Source organism: Ursus americanus, chromosome 7 (genome assembly GCF_024610735.1).
Source record: "Ursus americanus isolate L20-20 chromosome 7, mUrsAme1.1.p, whole genome shotgun sequence".
NCBI classification, from domain to species: Eukaryota; Metazoa; Chordata; class Mammalia; order Carnivora; family Ursidae; genus Ursus; species Ursus americanus.
The window spans coordinates 30654138-30681264 of NC_142133.1; the positions used below are offsets into that span (position 1 = coordinate 30654138).

Here is a 27127-nt window from a genome sequence, read left to right on the forward strand (position 1 = left end):
CACGACAGTTGATGTTTTGACTCTTGGCACTTATAATTTAAAAATAGAAACTATTAAAGTGCAACATAGCTATCTTGGCTTCAACAAACAAAACTTGGGAATTTAACTGAATCTTGGTGACCTAAGTCCCTGAATTAAGTGGACATAAGAAACAGAGGTTCTAGTACCAGATTTATCAGTCAGTAGCCACTTTGCCTGACTAGGCTTTGGTTTCTCAACTGTAACTTGATTGCCAGGATCCCTTCTAGTTTCATAGTCTGTATTTTTAGTAATAGTTACACAGTAATATGATATTGTGGAACTTCAGGAAATTCTAAGGTGGACAGGGCTTAATTTTGCCTTTTAATCTTGGATTGCTTTTCGTGTCTTTCCTACCAATGACAGGCACTCAAGTCTGGATGACATACTTTTGGGCTGTAATCGATATTCTTTCTCTCTTCTCCAGGACAATCCTTTTTGTTTTTTTCTGGCATCATCTCTGGGTTTCTGCTTGTTGCTCAGTCACCTACTTATTGTCACTTTTTGTGATGTCTCCACGTTTTCCGTTTTTATCTTTTCAGCCAATAAAAGCCATTTTCTGATCAAACAGCTTCTGTAACCTTCATTTTCGGACTGTTTTTGTTAGTGCTCCTCCTTGGACACTGTTTTGGTGGCTTAATGGTTCAGAGCTCTAACAGTTTCCTATAATGATCTAAGAAATAGTCTTTGAGCATCTACTATGTGCCAGGCATCATGATAGCTCATCAACGTGGGAAATTCCTTCAGTGTGTTCTATCATTAAAGTGGGGAAGGAGCAGACGGGACACCAAAATCTCAGGCAACAAAAGCAAAAATAAACAAGTGGTACTATATCAAACAAAAATGCTTTTGCACAGCAAAGCAAAAAATTAACAGAATGAAAAGGCAACCTGTGGAATGGGAGAATTCATTTGCAAACCATATCTGATAAGGGCTTAATTTCCAACATACATAAGAAACTCATATGATTCAATAGTAAAAAAAACACAAAAAACAACTAATAAGTTGTTTAAAAATGAATAGCTATTTCTCTTAAGAAGATATACAAATGGCCAACAAGTATATGAAAAATGCTCAATGTCACTAATCATCAGGGAAATGCAAATCAAACCCGCAGGGAGATGTCATTTCACATCTGTCAGGTTGGCTTTTTTTTTCCCCCAAGATGTTTTATTCACTTGAGAGAGATACAGGAGCAAGAGCACAGCAGGGGGGAGGGGCAGAGGGAGAGGGAGAGGCAGACTCCCAGCTGAGCAGGGAGCCCAATGCAGGGCTCCATCCCAGGACCCCGAGATCATGACCCGAGCCCAAGGCAGATGTTTAATCGACTGAGCCACCCAGGTGCTCCAGTCAGGTTGGCTAGTTTCAAAAAACAAAAGACAACAAAGCGCCGGCAAAGGTGTAGAGAAATTGGAGCCCTTGCACACGGCTGGTGGGAATGCAAAATGGTGCAGCCACTATGGAACATACGAAATTTAAAAGGAAGTTCCTCAAGAAATTAAAAATATAACTACCATTGGATCCAGCAATCCCATTTCTGGGTATTTACCCAAGAAAATTGAAATCAGGGACTTGAAGAGATATTAGCACTCTCAGTTCACTGCAGCACTATTCACAAGAGCCAAGATGTGGAAACCACCTACAAGTCCAACAGGTGAATAAAGAAAATATGGTATATACATTCTCTGGAATACAAGTTAGCCTTAAAAAAGGAAATTTTGCAATATGAAAGATGGATGAACCTTAAGGACATGATGTTAAGTGAAATAAGCCAGTCACAGAAAGACAAACCTGCATGAATCTACCTATACGAAAGAATGGCACTATTTCCTGGATGTGAGTTTCTCTGGTTGCAGGACTAGAAACGAGCATGAGCTTCCGCATGGGTGAATTTGCTGCTACCTTCTAAGTAGCTGCTGGGATCTTGTAACGGATCGTGCTCCCCTTACTGAATAACCTGCTAAACACCTTTGTGCTAAACTGATTTGTGACTTAAATTTAGCACGTTTATAGGTCTTCATTAAATCCATTCATGTACCCACCCCACTTCTGCTTCTATCTTGCTTTGTTATAATACCAAACTTTTTTATGTTTTAATCTTATTATAATTTTGGTTGGCTGCCTTAAATCTTTTTTTAAAGTTATGAAATAGACTTCGAATCCCACTCAATAAAAAAGGGGGAAGGAGCAAACACGGTGGCTGCGTACACAGGCCTGGGGCAAGACTTCCAAAGTTCAAATTCCACCTCCTGTAGCGTGAGCCACGTGAACCTTGGGCCAGTTGGGGAAGCCGTACCTGGTTTTTGTCGTGAAATGGAGACAAGAATTCTTACCTCACGGAGCTGTTTTCAGCTTTAAATAATATACTTAAAATTGTGCGTACATAACAAATAGTGATATGTTAGCTGTGAGGGATTTATTTTATGCTACGGTTTAACTTTAATATACATCGCTGAGTATACAATCTAATGTCAACCTAAACAGACCAGCATTCCCATCATATCATGTAACAGAATGTTTGGGCATGATACCTTACAACAATTACTAGGAAAACTCTGATCTTATTTACTCCATTTTCTGCTGACAGTATTATCAAATACAGGCATATTTCTTTAAGTGAAGCTGGGTATTGAAATCTGGACTTACAGGTTCAAGATTTCTTTGTTTTCCGTAAACATCTGAATATTCAAAAGATTTTTAAAAATAAAACGCAACTTGTGCTTTGTCACTGCCAGAATTTGAAGCTGCAAAATATTGATTCAAAGGACTTTTTTTTTTTTTTTTTTTTTTTTAAGGCAAGAGCTACAGAAAAAGATGTACATGAAAAGAAGGGAGAAAAACTATCAGAATGCACTGGTTAAAGGAAGTTACTGTAGTTGAAAACAGAGAACTTCATTTCCTCAGAGAGCAGCCAAAGCAAAGAGAGAAACATGAGAGGTGTCTGAACTCTCTATTTAATGACAGGAAGTTTGCCATTAATCAGGAGAAACACTTCTTGTTTCTAAGCTAACAGAGTGTGTATGGAGAACTTTATTCATGATGGTTAAGAACTTTGCCAGCAGCTTAAAAAACAAGCGGAGACAGCTTACCTTTGGCAAGTACCTCGTCTAATAGGGGAGTCTCAATCTGATGTCCAAGGCTACGTCCCTGATTCCACAAGCAGTGCGCCCTCCTCCCCATCTTTTCTTCTCATGATCTCCACTTTAAATAGCAATTCTATTCTTCCAGTTGCTCAGGCTAATTGAGCCAAGTCATTCTTGACTCCTCTCCTTTTACGCCCTATTATCTCATCTGCCAGCAACTATTGTCAGCTCTCCTTCAAACATATCCAGATTCTGGTCACTTTTCAAACCAGCTCCACCGCCACCACTTTGATCCATGCCGTCATCATTTCCTTCCAGGGTAATGCAATGGTCTAACTGGTCTCCCCATTATCACTCCAGTCTATTGGCATCCATAAAAACGTAAGTCGGATCATGTCACTTCCCTGCTCAAAATCCTCCTAGAGCCCCCATCTCACTCAGGATAAAAGCCAAGGCTCAGGAGGCACTCCGTGATATGTTTCGTCCTTTTTCCTCTTTGGCCTTACCTAGTACTCCTCCCTTTCATACTACACAGCCACACTGCCGTTTTGCCATTACCGAAATATTCCAAGCACACTTTTACTTCAAGACTCTTGCGACTGCTATTCTCTCTGCCTAAATGCTCTTCTCCTAAGTTTGGCTTTCCCTCGCCCTCCTCTTTAACATTGCAAACATTCCACACGCATCACCCGTGACACTTTGTATCTCCCTTTCCTGCTTTATTTGAACCTTCAGCACTGTTCACTATCTACCCATCATGCTGTACCTTTTACTTTTCTTACTTCTATCTTCCCCACTAAAATATAAGCCCCATGAAAGCAGGGATTTTTTTCCCATTAAATCACCCAGTGTGGCTTGCTGTATAGCAGATATTCAAATACCTGTTGCAAGACTGTGTAGATAAAATTTGAGGGCATGGTCTTAAAGTATACTTATTTCTGAAAGTGGGAGTGGGAGACAGAATAATATAGTTCACTAAGCAGTATTTTGGTGATCTGATTTGCTACAGGGTTAATGCTTGGAACATATATATGAAAGAATGGATCATAGATCTCTTAGCCAGTGGTCCTCTAAAGTGGGATAGCATAAGAAGACCCATCAGGATAAGGGGCCCCAGTGTTTAAATTTATATGATAAATATAATTCTAACAAATGGATGGATTTCCACTGGTGCCCTCACTCACTCAGTCTATGTGTCAGAAGATCATGCATCACCCATGGTTCTCGAGGTATCCTGAGGGAAGAGTAGAGTAGGGGTACTCATGTTAGATGTAATTATATATTTATTTACATTATTAAATATTCCTTTCCTATTTTATATGTACCAGAATATTTTTAAAATGGTAGAAGTAAGCAATTACAGCTTCAAGAAGATAGCCTGGTAAGACTCCTCCTCTTGGATATTTACCCGGTCTCACTTCATGACCCTAACGTGTTAGATGAAGGGAAATTCCCTATACAAATTAAGGAACATTTAGATGGTAAGATCATACTGATAAAAGAGTTAAGCTGTAAAGATGATCTTTCTTTCGAGTATATTTGGGAGAACTAATGACAACTTTTTCTCCTTGGCCAGAATATTGATATTCCCTTAATACAACTGAGTGATTAAAAGTGTTTCATTAGGCATCTGCAAAATGACAGAACCAATATTCAAAATGCTTGAACAGAAAAACACCTAATGATTTAAATTACCTGAGTTTTCAAAACTTGAATTTGACAGAAAATGAACCCGACTTTTCATGGGTGGGAGCAGGGGGGAAATGAGGCACTCTGGGAAGACCATGAACCCTTCACGGTCACTGAAGCACTGCTTCAGCGTTCTACTATCCCAATCTTGCAGAGAGCCAACTCCCTAGCTGGACTTAACTAAAGCTTTAATTATTCAACCACTAAACAAAGTTCCATTATTAATAAGTAAGAGATGCTTTCCCAAGAGAACCAGAGATTTATAGTGTTACATTAAACACAAATTCTTCATCTATTTCAAGTGAACATTTTTGAGGTGGGGGTAGATTTGTGCACAAGTGTTCATTTCTGGTTTCCCATTCTCAGTTATGCAAAAACGAACTCACAGAGACAAATTCAAGTATCTATTTTGAAAAGTATTTACTTAGTTTGAATAAATTAATTGCAAATAAAAATTAACTACAATATATAGCCTGAATAGAAATGACTAGAACAAATACAACACAGGACTTGATTTCCTTGCATTAGTCACAAAGCATGTGACTATCTAGAAAACTTCAAAATCAATTATATTTCTTTGAAAAGGGGGTAACAGCAGTTACTGATACATCACAACTAGTAAACTTATAATACAAGTTTCCTGACATGCATTTCCTGAGTGAACCCAAATGATCATTTTTAAAAACAAGGAAATTTTGACAAGTTGAATTAAAGTAAATAGTTCATGGCTTCTAAGCAACAGGTTTTGTTTCTGTTTTTTTTTTTAAGCCAAAAGAAAATGCAGAACAGCATAGTAATAGTTATAAATTAAAGCTATACTACCACATATGAAAATTTGCTAGAGTCAATTATTACACAACTTTCGAACTAAAGGAAAACAAATCAAAAGATTAAAAAAAAAAAAGATTCTGTCTAATCTAAAAGTGTACTGATTTCTACAAGTGTCACAAAGGGTTTGATGTAGTGCAACTGTCTATACTTCCCTTGTGGAGCATTTAAAAAAAGGGGACAGGAGGGAGTGAAGAAACATTTTCTTGCTTCTTTAAGCAAAGAACTTATTGGAATTAGAGAATAAACATACCATGCAAGTATGTTCCTCTACTCGCTGTCACTGGTGCTCCTCTGCAACGAAACATTTCCTTGAGTCACACGGTGGCAACTCTCCTTAGGATTCAAAGCCCACAATTTAAGGCTGGTCTGCTAGGTTAAAAAAAAAGGGGGCACTATTGTCATTGAACCCTGTGCATCTCTCTACATTTATAATGCCTGGATAAGACCACACACAGACTAATCAATTAAGTAATTCTTCTTCTAAAAGCAAACCAAGTCACTCTCCTCCTTGTTAATTTATGCTTTTCCTCATGAAAATGATTTTTTCTAGAAACAGTGAACAGATGAACCACAGTTTATATCTAAAAAATAAACTTGCCAAATGTTGCTGGTACTAAAAACAGATTAGTTATCATGGGAGAAAAATAGATAATCTAGATTAAATTGCATATTCAAAGGAGCATATAAAATGTTTCTTAGCATTAAGTTTTTGTTATATACTACACTTGAGAGAAACATTAAGAAAAAAACTTTCCTGATTATATTCAATGTGGTTAAAAACAAACAGCTCTTACACAATAATAATTAATATGAATTTGGTTTTACAAAGTATTTTAATTTACCAAATTCCATATTTAGAAGGGGGTGGGGAGAGAGGCTCTCTTGTCCTTTCTAAGCTTGCAAATCCTTGAGCTATGCTCGCTAAACTACCATTCACACCGAGAGTGTGACACCATCGTTACCACGCTACTCTATCAAGAACATTCTAAGATATTTTCTATAATAAAGATAAATAGAAAAAAGTTAATATACATGTTGCTGTATTTTACAATGTTTGCAACAAACTGTAAACTAACATAGTTTGAACCAACAGTACCCTCAGTTATACAAAACAATTTTTCAACACTGAGGATGGGTGATTCAAAAACACTAAAAGGAAGGCAACAAATTAGACTGTGTCTTTTTATCCTCAAAATATATTTTCAAAACTCAGAATTCAGAAGTCTGGTACTTCCAGAAATTATTTTTCATGAATTTCCCAGATTTTTTGATCAGAAATTGTTACTATTTATTATAAATGTTTAAAAAAATTCTTCATCTTAATGCAAATGACCAGAGCAGAGAAACTGTGACATGGACAACAGGTTGGAAAACCCAACTCACTTAGCTTATAAATTTATAATGTAGTCCTGGAGGACAACTGTTAGTCTAGAGGTCCTTGGAAAATAAGTCTGATGTAGCCTTGTTCACCAGCCAACTGATGTGCACAAAAGGGGCAGGCTGCATGAAAAGTATGAGTACCATGAGGAAGCGGGATCTGGGACCAATAGGCAGTTGTCTTTTCTGAACACACATGCCCACAGGGGCTGAACGCATGGGTTGGAGGGCCGGCGTCCACATAAAATCCAGCTTCACATCCAAGCCACAGAGGGACATAGGGACCAACAGACCTACACATGGGACATTCACGATCTTTTCCATCACGTTCTTCTTTGTTTCCCCAGTTATGATAGCCATGCACATGGCCGCAGTTTAGATACACCCACGGTTGTTTTTCATCGACAACATCTTTCCTCTTCATACTAGGAAATGCTAGTGTGTTGAACCCTACAGGGCACTGAGGTCGTGCTGCATTGATTTCCTGTCTTAAAGCTTCTAAATGCTTCACCGTAGGAGTGTGGGAAAGGCCTTCTGCAGTACGCCACAGCAACGTTGCCCCGCAGAGGTCAATTAATGAGCCATCTTGTAACTGATTGGTTTCAATTTCCACCTAGAAGAAACAAGAATAAAAAAACACATTCACCACTGTGTTTTCAATTTTTACATGAGAGTTTTGGTCTTACATGCTCCTTACTCAAGAACAGAGATTTCCTATGATTGTTACTAAATATAAGAAAGTCTAATGGCAGTCATGAAAAATACAAGTTTAAAAATCAAGGATAAAATATTGAGTAGGAACGTATTTCTTTTCAGCCTTATACTGAAGACAATTTATGACTAAAACATCTGGCTACTCAGTAAGTCTAATATTTCCCATATATATCATAGTCAAAGAGATATAAATAGGAAGTACACAGTGCTATTTAATTTAGGAAAGCTTAGGTTTTAAAATATATTAACATAATATTAAAGAACAAATTTTTAAAGTGTCCTGATTGAAGCATTAAGATAGTACCCTCTAGTATATTTAGTGGTCCATGTTTTTGGTAGTCAGACTTAAGTACTCTGTGTCAGCAAGAGATCTGAGAGTCTTTGGAATTATATAATGTATTCAGTCCAACTCACCCAATGTGTTTACTGGAGCTAAATAAGAAGCTACATCTCAATACTTACCATTTTTCCTCTCTGCTGAGCTGATCTGGTTTCCCGCAGGCTGAATACATTTCCACACACTGATATTTCTCTCCATATTCCAGGCTTGGAGTCTTCTGTGAACCCATTTCGAGGATGCATAACAAGAACGCCATTAGTGGTCAAACCATCCATCTGCCCATCTGATGTCTTCCATTTGGCAGCCTTCTCCTAGTAGCAATAAGAATAGTGAGCTTCCAGTTCTTTGTAATTTGGAAACAGAGCGCTTAAAAATAATGCATCATTTAGGAAAAAAGCTTTTTACCCCAAGAAAGATGTTTTTTGAGGAGTCAAATCCTGCAGCATAAATCCGTGCTGTAAAGGGGGGATTCCGTTCACATATGATTCTACAGGCAAATCTTGATATAGTGCTTTGCACTGACTGTGTATCAGAATTACTTTGGCTTCCAGGAACTGTGTCAGTGACTACAAAATCAATAGGACTTTCAGTCGACCGACCAATCTAAGGGAAAAAGAAATATCTATAAACCCATTGAAAGGAACACAGAAGAAAATCCATTCAAGAAAGGTACAAGAAGATGAAATGATTAAGCCTCTGAAATTTCTAAAACTCAAACTTATACTTAACTCTGAGAGCATCTACACCTTAGAAAACTAATCTGTCAAACTTGTTCTGACATAATAATTATTTAGAGCACAGGAGTAAGTGGGAACTTACCATCCAGAATATATGAAACTCTCAGGGAATGCAGAGTTTAGGATGGGTGAGATTTCTAGATGGCTTCAGATTTTAATTTTAACCCCTTTGGATGGAAATATGCATACCATGTATTACTCTACCTTCTTTAACAGAACATAGTGAACATACAAGTAAATCTTTTATGATGACTCCACCAGGACATTAAACTCTAAATACCATTTATATAACACTGAATGCAGTGATGTCTTAAGGTGCTATAAAGGTGTACAAGAAGGCTGATTCTTATGTTACAGGCTTACATAGCTTTGTTTTGAGGTCTTATGTATACTTTATAGATATTCTCGTGTGTTCTGTCAGGTTGTTAGCTATCCGTTCTTGCTGTTGGGCATACTTGACTCTAGAAGCATACCCCTCCTCTAACCAGCCACTATTATTCTGCTGTGGGTTGAGCAATCAAAAAAAACTAAACTTTAAAGAAAAGTATTTCAAAAGGTTCTTGGTAAGTTCCTAAAGGATTCACCAGGGAGCAAAGGAATTTTAGTGCATGGCCTATGTGGCCTTTTTTTAATATGCCTCGATGTCCCTTTTATTTTCTTCCTGGTTCTTGGCCATATTTTAGAGACAAGGTTCCCAGATAAGAGTTCTCGTGGGTGGGTTGGCAAATTAAAACATCTTCAGAGGTACTAGGTAATAAATACATAAATTTTCATTTTGAGAGATGAAAGGTGAGAAGAAAAAAGGAAATAGAAGACAGAACTGATTAAGTGTCACAGGGTTTTAAAGTAAACATATAAAAATGAAAAGAAAAAAGGAAATCTGTGGAATAGATGACAGACCTGACAAGTGTCACACGGTTTTAAAGTAAACATTTAAAAATGATGAGTTCACTCATGTATTTGTTATAAAGTAATATCATAAGATTGAAAAAAGTGGATACTGAGAAAAAACACTGACCCTCAACAATGATGATGACACTTCAAAGTCATTCTTTGCATAGTTGAGCCTCAAGAATTCCTCATAACCACACACTTTTGGATAAAATCCTTTTAGCATTTTTGTCCTATCATCAAGTATAAGTCTTTCTTTAGTTTGGATAGTTTTAGAAGAAAACTGGCTGGTTAACAAACTTAAGACTGGATGTCCCTTTTCCTGCTTTTAAATATAATGATATCCAAAGAAAATGGTCTCAGACCTTAGAAACTGAAAATATTTCTAAGAATAAAAGGCTCTTTTAGATCCAAAAGATGTAGGCCCAGGAATGGATTGAGGGTTGATATTTAGTATCAAGATATTCAGAAGTGGCACTTTTTTGGGAGAGATTGTTCCAGAAGAGCTGATATTTGATCTGGGACTTAGAGGAGATTTAAGACATCAAAGCAATATTGGTCAAGACAGGGAAGAAGGAAGAAATCTTAAGTATCTATAAAGACAAAAAAACCTACGTGATCATGATCAGATGCCAAAATACAACTGTGTTAAGCTAAATTTTAGTAATTCCTCCTCTTTCTAACTGCTACTAATCATGTCATTCCCTCCCACTCTCATTAAAAACCCTAATGGTTCCTTACAGACTATCCAAACTTCTTAGTTTCTTATTTCTATAATAATTAGAAACTGACTTCACAATTTGCTTCCCACCAATCCAGCTTAATTTCCTATCATTGTTATTCACATGAAAAGTATATTCTAGCTACAAGCAGCTCACTTGTCGATCTTCTACCACACTGTACTTGGCCATCTCTTTTGTCAGAATGCCTTTCTACTGGCTGGACCGACAAAATCCTACTCAACTTGATGAAAAACAAACAAACAAACGAACGTCTGGATAAAAAGGCACTACGATGAAGTCTTTCCCTCGCCCTTCTTCAACCCAGTCAGAAGCCTGTACTTCACATTTAGACGGCCAGTGTAGCACCTATGAATACAATCAACCTGTCCTGTCTCCTTTGTTTACTTCATAGTGTTAACCAATGCAGAGAGTTGGAGTCTGAATAGCTGATGAATTGAACAATAAATGTTCTTGTTCAGTTTGGAAGGCAGGCAATCCTAGGATGATTATAAAACCAGTTCCTCAAAAACCGGCTCATTTATCAGGGTAGTTTCAGATATATCTCCGTTTTGTTTTGTTTGTTTGTTTTTAAGATTTTATTTATTTATTTGACAGAGAGAGACAGCCAGCGAGAGAGGGAACACAAGCAGGGGGAGTGGGAGAGGAAGAAGCAGGCTCCCAATGGAGTAGGGAGCCTGATGCGGGGCTCGATCCCAGCACCCTGGGATCACGTTCTGGGCCGAAGGCAGACGTTTAATGACTGAGCCACCCAGGCGCCCCATATCTCCGGTTTTTTAATGTAGAAATGTTTGGATTTTCCATTGGCATAATGCTTTGTAGAAGGAGCATTATGACTACTATTTAGGAAAAACTCTCTATTCCTTTATGAAAAGGAAAAAAACAAAAATACTGCAACTTATTTAAGGACCTTCATAAGATCGTAAACACACCGTTCTATAATTCAGAATGCCTGGTTTAATCCCAATTCTACCCAACTAACCTTGTAACCTTTAATTCACAAGATTTAAGTAACTTTATTGACAAAAAATAAGGAGTAAACAAAGGAATTCAAGGTATTTTCTTTTTTTTTTCTTTTTTTAATTTTTTTTAAAAGATTTTATTTATTCATTTGACAGAGATAGAGACAGCCAGCGAGAGAGGAAACACAAGCAGGGGGAGTGGGAGAGGAAGAAGCAGGCTCCCAGCGGAGGAGCCCGATGTGGGACTCGATCCCGGAATGCCGGGATCACGCCCTGAGCCGAAGGCAGACGCTCAACGACTGCGCTACCCAGGCGCCCCTCAAGGTATTTTCTGAAACTAAAATTCTAGTCTGAGGTCAAACACCTAGGTAGCATCTTTATTTTTAAAAAAGCTAATTTCAAAAGAATGAAACTTGACCACTTTCTCACACCATACACAAAGATAAACTCCAAATAGATGAAAGACCTCGATGTGAGACAGGAATCCATCAAAATCCTAGAGGAGAACATAGGGAGCAACCTCTATGATATCAGCCAACCTTTTTCATGACACATCTCCAAAGGCAAGAGAAACAAAAGATAAAATGAACTTGTGGGACTTCATCAAGATTAAAAGTTTCTGCACAGCCAAGGAAACAGTCAAAAATAAGAGGCAGCCCACGGAATGGGAGAATATATTTGCAAATGATGCTACAGATAAAAGACTTGTATCCAAGATCTACAGAGAACTTCTCAAACTCAATACGTGAGAAACAAATAAACAAATCATAAAATGGGCAGAAGATATGAACAGACACTTTTCCAATAAAGACATACAAATGGCTAACAGACACATGAAAAAATGTTCAAAATCATTAGCCATCAGGGAAATTCAAATCAAAACCACACTAAGCTACCACCTTACGCCAGTTAGAATGGCAAAAATTCACAAGGCAAGAAACAACAATTGCTGGAGAGGATGTGGAGAAAGGGGATCCCTCCTACATTGTTGGTGGGAATGTAAGTTAGTACAGCCACTCTGGAAAACAGTGTGGAGGTCCCTTAAAAAGTTAAAAATAGAGCTACCCTATGACCCAGCCATTGCACTACTGGGTATTTACCCCAAAGATACAGACGTAGTGAAGAGAAGGGCTATATGCACCCCAATGTTCATAGCAGCATTGTCCACAATAGCTAAATCGTGGAAGGAACCGAGATGCCCTTCAACAGATGACTGGATTAACAAGTTGTGGTCCATATATACAATGGAATATTACTCAGCTATCAGAAAGAACGAGTTCTCAACATTTGCTGCAACATGGACGGCACTGGAGGAGATAATGCTTAGTGAAATAAGTCAAGCAGAGAAAGACAATTATCATATGATTTCTCTCATCTATGGAACATAAGAACTAGGAAGATCGGTAGGGGAAGAAAGGGATAAAGAAAGGGGGGGTAATCAGAAAGGGAAATGAAGCATGAGAGACTATGGACTATGAGAAACAAACTGGGCTTCAGAGGGGAGGGGGGGTGGGGGAATGGGATAGACTGCTGATTGGTATTAAGGAGGGCACGTATTGCATGGTGCACTGGGTGTTATACGCAACTAATGAATCATCGAACTTTATATCAGAAACCAGGGATGTACTGTATGGTGACTAACATAATATAATAAAAAAAACATTAAAATAAAAAAAAATTTTTTTAAAAAGCTAATTAAGCATATTTATTTTAACTGGTTGTCAGTGAAATAAAATGTGGAAAATCATCCTCAAGCTTGTGTTAAGTTCTCACTAAGACCCCAACCTTCATCTTCATTAAAGATCTTATTTATTTCAAAGCTTTTTGGCAAAAGCAAGAAAGATAAACATACATCCATATTCTGATATTAACTATAGAGACACTATTCTAAAAAATTCAATATTCTACTAGAAGGGCTGGAGGGGAACAAGTGACTTCAATGAGAAATATCTTGCTATTGGTTATAATTAAAGACATCTTCAGGCCTTTTCATGTTCAATCTTGTAAAATAAAAATTGAAAAGTCACTGGGACAGTAATTGTAAGAGCAACATTATCAGGTACATTATGTCCTATCTGTTTCCAAAAAATCCAGGGCTTTACAAAACCAAACAAGGGAGAAGACATCATGGCTTCTGTTTACATCTTTGTGTTTGACTGTTCTATCATCTATCAAGTCTATAAAAACATCACCACTGGATTGGTACAAAAATGAGAGGAAAAAAAAACAAAAAAAACCCCTTTTACTGCGTTAGTAGCTTGGAGCAAATATGTGCTGAAAAACAAGCTGATCACAAACATGGTATGGACAATTAGAGACTGCATGCACATTTACTACCTAGAGAGGAAGGTGGGAAATAGTGGCAAAAACCATCATAAATATGTGCAGAATATTCCTTGGTTCTTTTTTTTGGATAATAGCTAACTGAGCTATTATTATAACCACTATTATTAATAGCTAAGTGTTTACTAGCTCCCTGGCCCAACTTTGAGCACTTTACATGTACTGACACATTTAAGCCTCCTCAATGTCATATGAGGGAAGCTCTATTATCTGGACTTCATAGGAGGAAACTGAGGCATAGAGTGGTTAAGTAATGTTTACGAGAGCCCATTTCTTAACCATGCTATGCCAACTTCCATATATGAGATTTAGAAATCAATATATATTTTAATGTAATACATGACTAAAATATGATAATCATTAAGCTTACCACAGCAAAAATCACTGACAACAGGTTTTCAACTTTTTTGTTTTTTAAGGAAAAAAAAAATTCAGATGTTATATTACCTGAAACATATCAGTGTTACTGTCATGAGTATATTCAACCACCACTGTCTGGGCCCGAGATAAGGTATACGATATGCTGTGCTGGTCCTTGTTGCTTATTGCCTAAGAAAGAAAAGATCAATAGCAAAAATTAGCTGGTAGGCCAATCAAATCAAATTCAAAAAAGAAAAGTAATCTATCACGTTTGACAAAATTTAAGGAAGAAATTAATAACTCTTCTGTAACCTCCGCTGGTCATGACAGCAATTACTCAGGTTGAGTGGGGTGTACACGAACACTTTGAAGATGTTACAGAGTAAGAACATAATTTCATTGTATAAAAACACTGTAAAATCTCGGGCTCCCTTATAAATATTTTTAAATTATAAAAGAATCAAAATCAAACCCCATGTAGAAACTGAAAACAGTACTTGATCTCTAATAAGGAGAAAATACAAAATTTTGCAAGATAAGATTCTTATTTTTAAAGTAACTCAAAGAGTTATAAACAAGTTACCAACAATAAGCAGAGTTAAATGGTTTTCTTAATCATTCTGTGACTCTCTAAGGTGACAAATATTTGCCATATGTGGGGCAAATATGGAAAAATTCATAGAATGATTAAACATTACCAAAGGAAATGGACATAATGCTTACGACTATTCTTCTGACTTATCCCAAACTAAAACTAAAAACATTGCTAAAAAGAACTTTTCGGTTTTGTTTTCGGGCGTTTTCTATGTATAAAAGTTGAAGATAACATCAGAAACGGGGAAAACCTGCACAAAGGAAGTGGAAACAGGCTGCATAAAAGGAAAACAGATACAAAGACACAAAAGAATGATTATACAAAGCAAAGAAGCTAAATTAAAAAAATGTCTCTTAATTAGAACATTGGCATTATAAAACCTTACTTTGTTTCAATTTGTAGGTAATCTGTAATAGATAAAGCCTTAAAATAATAGCTTTAAAATTAATTAAGGCTGTGAAATTTTCACATATTTAAAGAGAATATATAAAACACCTGGGTACCAACTACCCAGCTTTATCAAAGCACAGCAATGCCATTTTTGCTTCTGGTTTCTTAAATTAAATTCAACAGACAGCCTCAAGGCTGCTTACACGTTTCTCTCACTCCCCTCTCTTCATAGAGGTATCCAACCTCTATGTAGACAGAGGTTGTAGATCTCTTGTACATCATTCCCATGCACGCTGTTGATGTTTTTAAAATAAACATTATATAATTGTTTTATAGACTTTAAAACCTCCAATTACTTTAACTTAGCATAAAGCAATGATTTCTCAATCAAATAACTCCCCAGAATCTTGGAAGTTATGAATTCTTAATGGCTAAAGAGACTTAAAAACACAGGTTTTTGTGTACTTTGAGATTGTAATCTCTGGCTTTTTTTTAGCTATTAAACCTAGTCTTAGATTAAGAATAAGAACTATGTCTAGTTAAGTTCTCACTGGACTGAAAGGCAGGGTTTAACCTTATCCCAGATGACTGCCAGAATAAGGCATTTTAGAAATAGGGATTATAACTATTTTCCCTCTGCTAGTGGTTCTCCATCGAGGTAGTATTAACTGTGAAAGGGGCACTTGGAAATATATAGGTGCATTTTCTGGCTGTGATTTGCAGGCTTACATGGCATTAGCGGTTGGGGACAACAGGGGAGACAACCCTACACAAAGAAGTGGTGTACCCCCAATGCAAGAACACGCTGCAGGGGCAGATCTGGCACAGAGCTTCTCAGTTTGGATCATTAGCTTTCACTCACTCTCACCACCTGCTTAGCACAACCCTTCTCTGCAAAGGAGCAAAAAGAAACACTTAAAAAGAAACTGTCCCTTTTCTACAGTCACTGGGTCTCAAACAGTAATAGAGGAGGCCTCATCAAGACATGAGGACGGTTCTAGTCACCATGCTGGATACAAAACAAATTCAATTAACTTCAGGGACTGGAGCTACGACCTAAAACAAGTTAACCATATGCCAATTTCTTCATCTCTCGTTTATTTAACTTACAAAGATATACCTCAGATGGTATAATATTAATGCACACCCAGCGGCTGCCTAAAGATACAATTACTTCCAGAAGCTGAGAGACTCTTTGTAATTTTTATTCACTCAACAAATATCAAAGACAAATTCTGTGTTACAAAACTGGAAGTAGAGGAATTCACAGAAATGTAAGGATTTAAAATCCCCCCTAATTGTCTATCACTCCAGGAAAAGCCGAAGTGTCTGGAAATGATGGCTCAGGTTCTGGAGATTTTGGTGGGGAAAGAAAAACGAGCTAAAAGCATTAAATATACCGGGAGACTGGAAGTTATACTGTAGATACAGCAGGGTATTTGCTCTTATAGTTTTGATTCAATTTAATAGTTAACTGAGGTCCACTTTGTTCAAGGCACTATGTTAAAAGCTTTGAGGGTCGTAAAGCAAGCAAACAAAAAATAAGAGCATACACAGAATCTCTGATAAAGATCTCTTGTAAGAACCACACAATTAAACCCTTAGTTTAAAAAGATCATCATCCAACAATGAGGATGTCAACCTCATCCAAACGATGCTTCTAGTACCTGAGTTCTCTTATATACTACATTCCTAGCTCAGGCCAGGCAAGGCCCGTCTAGTAACAGTGGAAACTCCCTACTTCTCAGGGTGGACAGCTGTATAATTCTAAATACTAGATAAAGCCCTGGTCCCAATCTACCTTTTTTTTTTTTTTTTAATAAGAAAAGGGATGTTTCCTTCTAATTTCCACTCACTGATCCTGGTTTGTCATTAAAAAAAAAAAAAAAAAAAAGTCTGAGGCCCTTCCATATGGAAGCCCTTCAAATATTGTCTCCAAAGTGTCTGCTCCCATCGAAACAAAAGGAAACTCCTGGTACAGAATGTGAAGGGAATGCTAGAGAATATAAACAACATGTACGAGTCTTTCAATTTCTCAAGTTAACTTAGTTAGCTTAATTTGGGTTGGTTTGTTGTTTGCTTTTTACCTTTGCAGCCTGAGGAGTACAAGCAATATGCACAGTGCTGGGCTTCACCCCATTTGCCTTAGGTCTTTTAAACAAAGCAAACCTACTTTTCCTTCTTCCTCTATCGCCGTTTGGGAGAGATCCATTATACCTGATGGGGGAAAAAAAGTTTAGGTGATCTCTTATAAGAACCACACAATTCTGTAACAAATGCTTTACTATGCCTTACAATATGGACCAATCTCCAATTAATCATCTATTAGCACACTGTAAGTTATCTCAAATTTCCTTCAGTAATTGCTGATCCCTAGACCAGCTGTCTGAATATGAAATAAAATGAGATTCTGGTTACATTCCAAGTCACAAAGAAGTACTTTTTGGATTATAAATAGCCTTAAATTATCTGTATTTTTCTTCCCTCTTTTATTGAAGATAATCAAGAGCTGATTAATGGCATATCTGATTCCTTATGACTCATTCTGTGTTTTTTTAAAGGTGAATGTTTGCATGTGCTAATACAACCTTTGAAAGTATAGTATGAATTGTCGAAAACAGAATCTCCTTTAATTGTCCAGTAAATATTTTAAATAGCTTAACTTTTGAAATAAGGAATTTTTAGACTCGTTTGATAAGCCTGATAAGTTTTAGGACTTGAATGTGCACATACACATTCACATTATGTTGGCAAAACCTATCCAACTGAGATGCCTGCTGAATAGTGATTAAACATATTTTTGTCATTCAGATCTTATAACCATTTCTCCATGATACCATATACATGTCCTGAAAATAAGCAAATAAGTGAGGACTGGATAGGAAAGAAGTTCACAACAAAACATTTGGGTGTTTACCATGTATTAGGCACTACTGTGTTCTTTACCATATAGCACCTCATTTAATCCATCCTCATACAAACTCTTGAGATTGGCATCACCCAACTTTTACAGGTTAGGAATTTAAGTTATTCCTCAGGGGAGTAAAATTCCTTAGAGGTTCAGAGAAATTAAGTCATTTTCTGAAGGCCACACAAGTGACAATGGAAAAACGAATTTGAATCCAGGCGTTTTGTGTCATGCTTTTTAAAATTCTTTATTGCTTCATTTTGGCATGAGCAGTGGCTTAATAATAATCTCTCCTCATTCACTGTCCCCTGCCCCCTGACAAAATCTTTGGTTTGTTTCCTGGTCTCTCATACATAGTTGGTCAATCTGAGGGAAAATGAGGCAGGGACCAGGGACAGTTTTGAGGTTGGACGAAAGTGATTGGAAAATGGCCTACATTAGTGGCTGACAAGGAAGAGAAGGGACTTTACTCACACTGCCATATACAGAAATTATACTGATTCTTTATAAAAAATAAAACACACTGACTTCTGTTGGAGAAAGCCCTTGCTAATCTTGCTAGCCTTAGCTAAGAGTTCAGAGTCACGCCCCTTCGATAATATAGTATTAATTTAAGGCTGTGTGTGGCCACCAGTCCCACTGTGGGTCCTGACTCTTCCATCTGCCTAGTTACATGACTTGTTTCTCTTCTGGAGATATACTCTCTATACCCAAACATTGTGTTTCTGTAGCTCAAAACTCTATTCTAAAGTAGTGACAACACCAAACTGACAACCTTATCCAACTTTATTTCTCCTAGATGGCTGGAAAGAAGTATTATTTGTATTTTAAGACACCAAGTGCCAGATACAGAGACACCACTATTGCCAAGGACTAACTGAGAAATGCCAGGCTAAGAAAGGCAGTTTAAACCATATACTAAATTTTAAACTCCAGTCTTCAAATGAATCAGATTTCCTGGTAGAAGAATTTAACTTTGAACAACTTTTGTAGTTAAAAGCTGTTTGTCATTAATACAATAAGATCTATGTGATGTGAAGTTCTAACATTGTAGTTACTATATAAGTTTCTAATCTTTTAAGTTGTTTTTGAGAAAAAAGATTTTTAGGTCTCAAAAGGCCTTAGATGATCTTGTCTGTCATTTTACTAAAGAGGAAACCAAGACCCAAAATGCTGAAGTGACTTGCCCAAGGTCATATAACTTGTAATGCTGGAATAGGTACTGGAATCTAGCATTCCTGACTTCTAGTCAAGCTCATTAACTCCATATTATCTTCTGACTTTTTCTTACTCTCTCCTCTGAAGCCAGGGACACATTCTCACTTAAACAAGAACTTTTACCAACCTGACTCTAAAACATGTTGTTTTATATGTCTAAAGTCATATAATTATTCCTAGAGCTGTTTCCTAGACAGAAGAAAAGAAATATCAGGGGGAAAGTAAAATTTGCAATTTCTAGTTTCTGAAATCTCTAGCTAATGGACTAATATTGTGTCTCTGTTTTGACAGTTAATGCAAGTTTAGACTGAATAAACTGAAATATGGAATCATCTGTTCCTCATTCTTTAGATTGTGTCTTGTGTAAGGTGTATGGATGAGAATACTTAGGAAGCAAACAAGTAGTGAGATTCTGGGCTTCAGAGTCATCGTATCTTTAGCCTGTACAACTCTATCACAAGAAGAACAGGACCATAAGCACAAAGCAACAATTACCTCAGAAGGACAAAGGAGCAAATAAATACTAACCTACATGAAATGACCTAAATGGGGAAGGGATTTTGGTAAAGTCATCTGAAGCAAACTTTTCTAAAAGATGGGATAGGGAAGACAAATGGAACAATCATATGACTTTAGACATTTAGACTTTACATTTTTCATCTTTAAGAAGCTGTGTTCTTTCTGGGGGTAAGGGCAAGGCAAAGTTAATGCATATGTGAGCACTTATAAGAGATGGCATAAAAAAGAGGATTAAGAGAGTTTCTTGATTTAACATTATCAATATTATTTTGAGGTAATATTATCCTGTAGCTTTATATCATTTTTGGAAATAGATAGGATATACAATCTAAAAAGTAATTTTAACCTGGATGTCAAACTTACTATATATTATTCAATTTTATGTGTCATCAGATGGAGAAAACTTACCCTAAGACAATGAGTTCACCATATTTTACTGGTGCTTTGGATGGATGATTTTCTTGATCAGGAGAAAACATGAGCTTGGCTATCTTTCTCAAATCTTTGTTTACTGGTCAGGAGCCTTGGGACACCTTTTGCATTATCTCCTAGAGGGAAAAAGTTTTCATTAAGAATGTGAACAATGAATTTCAATTTAAATAAAGAGGTTACTTTCTAGCAGTCCTTGTGAGCATAGTATTATGCAAAGTTATCACATAATATACAAAGTGTATGACATTTCCCCTATAGTGGTTATATATTTGGTCCAACTGTTTAAATAGTTTAAAAATGCAAATTTGGTAACTTCCACTTCTAGGAAGACAGAGTAGGAGTATTTTTCCCTATTATTTCTACTAACTACAACTACAAACTCTGAACATTATATATAAAACATAAGAAGACTCTGAAAAGTAGAGAGAAGGTAGACCAGCTAGGTACCTTGGGGCACAAGGAATGAATGACACAGCGCTGTTTCTCTGGGTTTTCTTTATGCTTAATATAACCCAAGAGCTTGCTCTCGCTAGTTAAAGGAACAAGAAAGGGGCAGCCTTAGCAAGAGAGAGAACTTTTGACAACAACCACTCTACTGTAGCCAAACACCACAAAAAACACTGGCCCTACCACACAAGCAAAAAGCCAAGTGGGGAGCCTAGACTTCCACCTCATGAGGCCATAATGAAGAAGCCAACGCCCTCCTCCAACCAGGGTATTGTCAGGGCAGCCAAGTAGGGAGCCAAGACTTCCACCCTCCTGGTTGGTAACATGCCCCCACGTCTACTCTAGCAGTGTCAGAGGAGCCTGGACTTCCACCCTCACTTGGCAGTAGCAAGGAGTCCCTTCTCTTGGGTGTCAGTGAAGGCTGAGTAGGGAACCTGGACTTCTATGTCTATCTGGCAGTAATAAGGAGGCAGCCACTATTCTCCAGCCAAAGCAGTGACAGAAAAACGCAGTAAAAACAGTAGGTTTAGATAACATTCAGAGTCTCAGAACTAACACCAAAATGTCCAGGTTTTAATAGAAAACAATTCACTGTATTAAGAACTAGAAAGATTTAAGACAATGCAAAAAGATAATCAGTAAATACCAAAGCTGAGACGACGGTTAAACCGATTGTGATAAAAATGTAAAATGCTTTAATAAGCAACTGCAAACATATTTGGGACAAACAAAAAAAAGTATGGACAAAGAAACAAAAATTTAAAAGCTCACTTTTTAGGATTGGCTTACCAGCAGAATAAAAGGGACATAATAAAGAATCAGTGAACCAGAAGAAAGAAATTACTTCCTCTGAACAACGGAGGGAAAATAGATGAAGGAAGGAAGGAAGGAAGGAAGGAAGGAAGGAAGGAAGGAAGGAAGGAAGGAAGGAAATGAAGAAAAAGCAGAGCCTCATGGACCTGTGGTACCACAGCAAAAGAGCTAACATTTGTATCACTGGAACCCAGAAAGAGGAAAGAGAGTGGAGCTGAAAAGTATTCAAATAATGGCTGAAAACTTACCAAATGTTAAAGAGAAACCACACAACCACAGATTCAAGAAGCTGAACAAACTGCACAGAGCATAAACCTGAAGAAAGTAGCATATTCTTTTCAGGTGCTGAAAGAAAAGAACTGTCAATCTAGAATCCTATATTTGGCAAAAATGGAGGGGAAATCAAGACAGTCTCAGGTGAGGGACAATTAAAGAGAATTTGTCACCAGCAGATCTACTCTATTAGAATGGCTAGCAGAAATGCTCTAAGAAGAAAAATGATAAAAGAAAAGAACCCTGGAACATCAGAAAAGAAGAAAGAACACGGTAAGTAAAAAGATGGGTAAATACAATAAGCTTTCCTTTTCTTGAATTTCTACAGTATGTCTGAAAGTTAAAGCAAAAATTATTAACACTGTCTGATGTGGTTTCAAATGTATGTAAAGGAATATTTAAGACACTTATATATGGCACACCTAGACATTTATCCTAGAGAAATTAAATGAAGACTTATGTTACAAAACCTGCACAAGAATGTTTATAGCAGCCTTATTTATAATAGCCAAAAACTGGAAACAATCCAGATGTTCTTTACTGAGTGAATGATTAAACTGTGGCACATCCATGCTGTGGAACAGTACTCAGCAATAAAAAGGAATAAACTACTGGTATATATGAAATAACATGGGTGAATCTCTAGAGAATGATGCTGAATTAAAAAAAGGTTACATAAATTATTTTATTTATGTAACACTCTTGAAATGACAGAATTATAGAAATGGGAAACAGACAAACGCTTGCTAGGATTTAAGGAGGGGGTGGGAGTAAAAGGGAAGTGGGTGTGGCTACAGAAAGACAACAGAAAGGACGCCTGTGGTGATGGAAATGTTCTGTATTTTTACCAATGTCAATATTCTAGTTGTGATATTTTAGTATAGTTTTGCAATATATTACCATTGGGGGAAACTGAGTGAAGGGTACACAGAATCTCTCTGTATTATTTCTTACAACCACATATGAATCTACAATGATCTCAAATTAAAAAGTTTAATTAAGAAATATAAATTTGATACACATATGAAAAATGAGACTAATATTTCTGATAAGCCAGAAAAAAATGTTACAATAAACAATTCCCATAATACTATCAAGTCCATTTCATCAGCAGCTTAATGGGACCAGTTATTTCCTACATCCATTCTCTCCATGGTCTTCCTGTTAGACCTGTTACAAAGGTTTTTCACAACAAAACTCTTACTAGCTAACCCATGACAGTCTTCTGATTTTATACTTCCACCAACAAGTTCCATAGGAAACTAATGAATGAAAAATGCCTATTGGTCTTTTTCTATAGTACAGCGAAATACAGCCTCTATAGCAGCACTTTTGGAGAGAAGGCAACACAGACTATTTGTAGCCCAATGAGTAAGAACAAGGAAAAGGAGAAGGCTTAGCCATTTTGACCCTCTTTTTTCCCTTGTAACTGACACACACATTTAGACCAGCAATTCAGACAAACACACTAATTTTTATTGTTAGTAAATTTAAAAAACACATTATTTTAAATAAACATGCTTAAGAACTACTAAAAAAACCCACATTTCCTCCATTCAAATACTCTATAAAGTCCTTTCATCTCCCCAGAGAAATGTTTTCTTTCAGTAAAATAAACTATAATGATCATATCCTCCACTGAGAAAAAGAAGTAATATGAAGCTAACTAAAATCTTCAATGTAAAAATTTAAGAGTTTTAAAACAAATTAATTCAAATAACCAAAGAACAATTTTGGTTCCATATAACAAGACCTTCTGACCTATATTAAATCAGACTTTAATATACAAACAAGAATTCATACGCTCTTATCTGCCTCCCCCCCGCCCCGCCACCAAAGGAGCATCCCATTACAAAAAGCTAAGCAAAGTTTAATTAGAAGCTTTAACTGTGCTTTTCTTGTTAGACAATTCAAGTACTGACATCAAACACAAAAACATTGCTTTGATACATTTCTGACCAAGAACATCAAGAATTAAAAATTTAATAACAAGAATTAAACTTAAAGTTTAAATTAAATTTTAATGTGGCTTTGTCTTGATTTGGACTCTTATTTAGAGTTACTATTTTTAGGAAGTGATAATTTTCCATTTATAGTAGTAAAATGTTCCTTTTAAAAACACTCAGTTAAAGTAAGTCAATTTAATAGTATTAAATAGTATCAATAAGTACACAGATATGGCCAAAATCTGAGAGTGATATTTGTGACTGCCCATATTTGGCCAGCACTAGTGCACAGCATGGCTAGCAAATATTAGCCTATGTTCTAGTTCTAGCTCTCTTTGAACAAAGCAGTGTTCCTTCATCTCTAAAAATGATGGGACTAAAGTAGAATGAAGAGAATTTTGGAGCTGTAAAAAAACAAGACCATCTGGTTCTAACATAAGAATTTATAAGTAATGTACATATAGGGCTATAGATTTAGTCTCATCGCCTCTATAGCAAAAGAAACAATTTTTAGCTTTGACAAGTAACTGGAGTAGGGCTAGCATATATCCACCACTCTATACTTTCTAGAGACCTTGGCTAAATTAGCCAAGAAAAACAACAGATTTCCAATTATTCTTACTCTGCTTAGGTCCCTTAGAAGGCCTGATTTCGGGATATTTTATCAGTGATATAAAAGTTTCAATCACAGGAACACACTCAAACTTGGCTTTTATTTCTGTATCTAATAATCTGAAACCTATAATAAAACACTTTAGTAGTACTGTTTATACACTTAAATGACCCAAGACAAACAGTTTTCTTAAATTCAAAAATGGCATATAACCAATGATATATAACTGGCATTCTTAAACTATGAGTAACATATGCTATGACAGCTACTTTTCCTGGAACCTTGCATTGCAATTCTAATACATGTTGACAGGTGTTTGTCAGAAAGAATTGTTAGAATCTTTACATGTTCTGAAGAGTCATGATTTTCGCAGTGGTTTAGAATCTTTAACAAAGCCAAGTTGCTAGATAGTGCTCTTGGACCCACCCTCCTTGTATATTCCCTATATTTAAAATCTGAATAAAATACAGAATCCTTCAAAATTAATTCCTAAAACCATTCCTAAATTCACTTGAGAACGTGAAATGGGTATCTATATAAAGTATATTCTAATGCTTCAATTACTGGCCCTACTTGTTGATACTCAATTAAGTTAGTTGGTCTGACCTCATATATCCAATTCTATCCCAATGTGACGATCTAACAAAAAGAACATTAAATAGCACCATTAATTCTACCTGAGACTGGAAAAAAATGATAGAAAAAAATCCTTCTAATAATAAGGCTGTTTTAGAATACCTTTTATTTTAAAACTCTGCTTGATCCTTAGAAAGTAAGCATGTTCTCATCAGTCTGGACCCTCCCATGTTAAACAGATTGTTTTAAAGAAACACATTCTAGAACAGTGTTATTTCCTGTGTAGGCTGGGAAAACATAAAAAAATGAGCCGTAAAATATATATTTCTTAGAAATAGTCTCATTAATTTAACTGATAAAATATTCTAATCATTTGTTGTTTAAAGGCCAGTGAAGTACAACTGTTTTCATACCAACTCTTCCTGAAGGAATGACTTTCTATAACATATAATTGTCAGTTTCACTTAAAGAAGGAAAACTGGGAAATCAATCCTTGTTCAAATTGCTCCCTCAACAAACAGTTTTTCTTTTATTATTTATATTGCACATAGCCTTTTGCTTACTACCTACTAAATACAAGTACAAAATTCCTGCCCTGAAAAATAAAAAGAAGCAAAACAAATACGAAACAAAGAACAAAACTGATCTTCCGCAGATGTTTACATAATCTTTTGAACACTTCTATTTTGGTGGGGAAGTGAGTAGGCACAAAGGGATGCTGAGGGGAAAAAAAAGGAAAATGTTTTAAAACATGAAATGCTTCTTTATGGTGAAAAATGGTGTGGATTGCATATATTATCTCTAATGACACAGATTCCCATCTATACTAGAGTTCCCCTTTGGTGATTTCAAAAGGATGACTCAAACAGAACTGTTTTGGTATGTTTGTGGTGGAGCCATTTTATGAAGCCAATTAAGCTATGATTGAAGGGAGGTGAATTTATAGCAGTTTCCTGATAAGAGTGAAAATCTAATCACCTTCTTCCTTCTTTCACAATCAGCAGGATTAATAAGCAGCATTCTTCCATAAAAGGAAAGAAAGGATAGAAGAAAACAATAGAGCCAGCAGGAATATGAGGTTACTACCGCCCGTCAGTGACCTTAAGCTTTTTAATAAAGCAACGGACGAAGTGAAGTCCATGCTCCCCTTCCCAAAATACAGGGCACTCCCTGTGTGAACACCTAGTCTTCCTCATTAGGATAGCCAAATGACATGCTGATAGTCTACCACTTTTAGGGACAACATATTTTCCTCCTGACGGGAAAGCAGTTAACATCTTTCACACGGACAGTATTTGCTCCACTAAACTAGAGCTTCTCAACCTTGGCACTACTGATATTTTGACACTGTGGGGTGGCTGGCCTGTTCACTGCAGGAGGTTCAGTAGCACTCCTGGCCCCTACACCCCCTTAGGTGCCAGGAGCAACCCTAGTTGTGATGATCAAAAATGTCCCACCTTCCCAGCCTTCACTTTAATGAGAACCACTGTTCTAATCTTCAAATTGAGGATGACAGCTTGTTTTCAGGAGGGAAATTTCCCCTATTTTTGGCATAGTGCTTGGCACATAGTAAGATATTTAATAAATGTTTTGTTTTCTTACTTCATCATACTGATGTCTTAAATGGTCATTAACTAAGAAAATGGCTTAGAAGGTAGCTGCAGTTTCAGTATTTTATTAGGATCAATAAGAGTGCTGGAAGTGAAAATTGAAGAACTATCATCTTACCTTGATGGTGATTAATTATTAATGTTTCTTTGCTTTTAAAACATTTTAATATTGTAGCAACCTCTCTTAAGTGGTTGAAGGAAAGGGACTGGAGCTGGGGTGGCCACAGAAGTAGTCTTATAGGCCAGTGCTGGGTAGTCTGACATTTAGAGAAAGGCTAATCCATGAAGGCCAGATAAGCAAATATCTTCTTGACCTAGGGGGCCCATATCTAGAGAAATTAAAAGCAAGGTTTGGAAAGCATAGGGAAATCTTTTTAAGTCAAAAGGGGTGTCAACTTGAATCAACCCTGGATTAAAGTCTATCTTGCACTTGCACAGAATATTAATTAGCAAAGTGCTTTCACATAAGGTTATTTTATTTGACCCTCAAAACAGCCCTGTGAATTAGATAGGAAAGTCTTATTAACTCCATTTTCCAGATAAGGGAACTAAGTGTGTCAGTCAGAAAGGCCACTGACTGGGTTCAAGGCCAAACAGGTAATATCTGGCAAAGCTAGAACTGAAACCCATGTATTAATTCAACATACATTAACTCATTTAATTTCTATCACAACTATATAAAGTATAATCATTTATCCCCAT

The 27127-nt window shown here is 36.6% G+C and overlaps 1 protein-coding gene across 1 annotated transcript in view; it reads right to left on the reverse strand.

The window, feature by feature from the left end:
- Nucleotides 1-5193: 5193 nt before the first annotated feature.
- PELI1 (pellino E3 ubiquitin protein ligase 1) overlaps nucleotides 5194-27127 on the reverse strand; it is a 58352-nt gene continuing 36418 nt past the window's right edge. The window contains exons 2-7 of the mRNA XM_045788101.2: nucleotides 20124-20263; nucleotides 17158-17287; nucleotides 14173-14274; nucleotides 8458-8655; nucleotides 8175-8363; nucleotides 5194-7611 (exon numbers count right to left, since the gene is read on the reverse strand). Of these exons, the coding sequence (XP_045644057.1) occupies nucleotides 7045-7611; nucleotides 8175-8363; nucleotides 8458-8655; nucleotides 14173-14274; nucleotides 17158-17287; nucleotides 20124-20194 (1257 nt within the window). The 5' untranslated portion in view covers nucleotides 20195-20263 and the 3' untranslated portion in view covers nucleotides 5194-7044. The remainder of the gene's footprint in view (nucleotides 7612-8174; nucleotides 8364-8457; nucleotides 8656-14172; nucleotides 14275-17157; nucleotides 17288-20123; nucleotides 20264-27127) is intronic.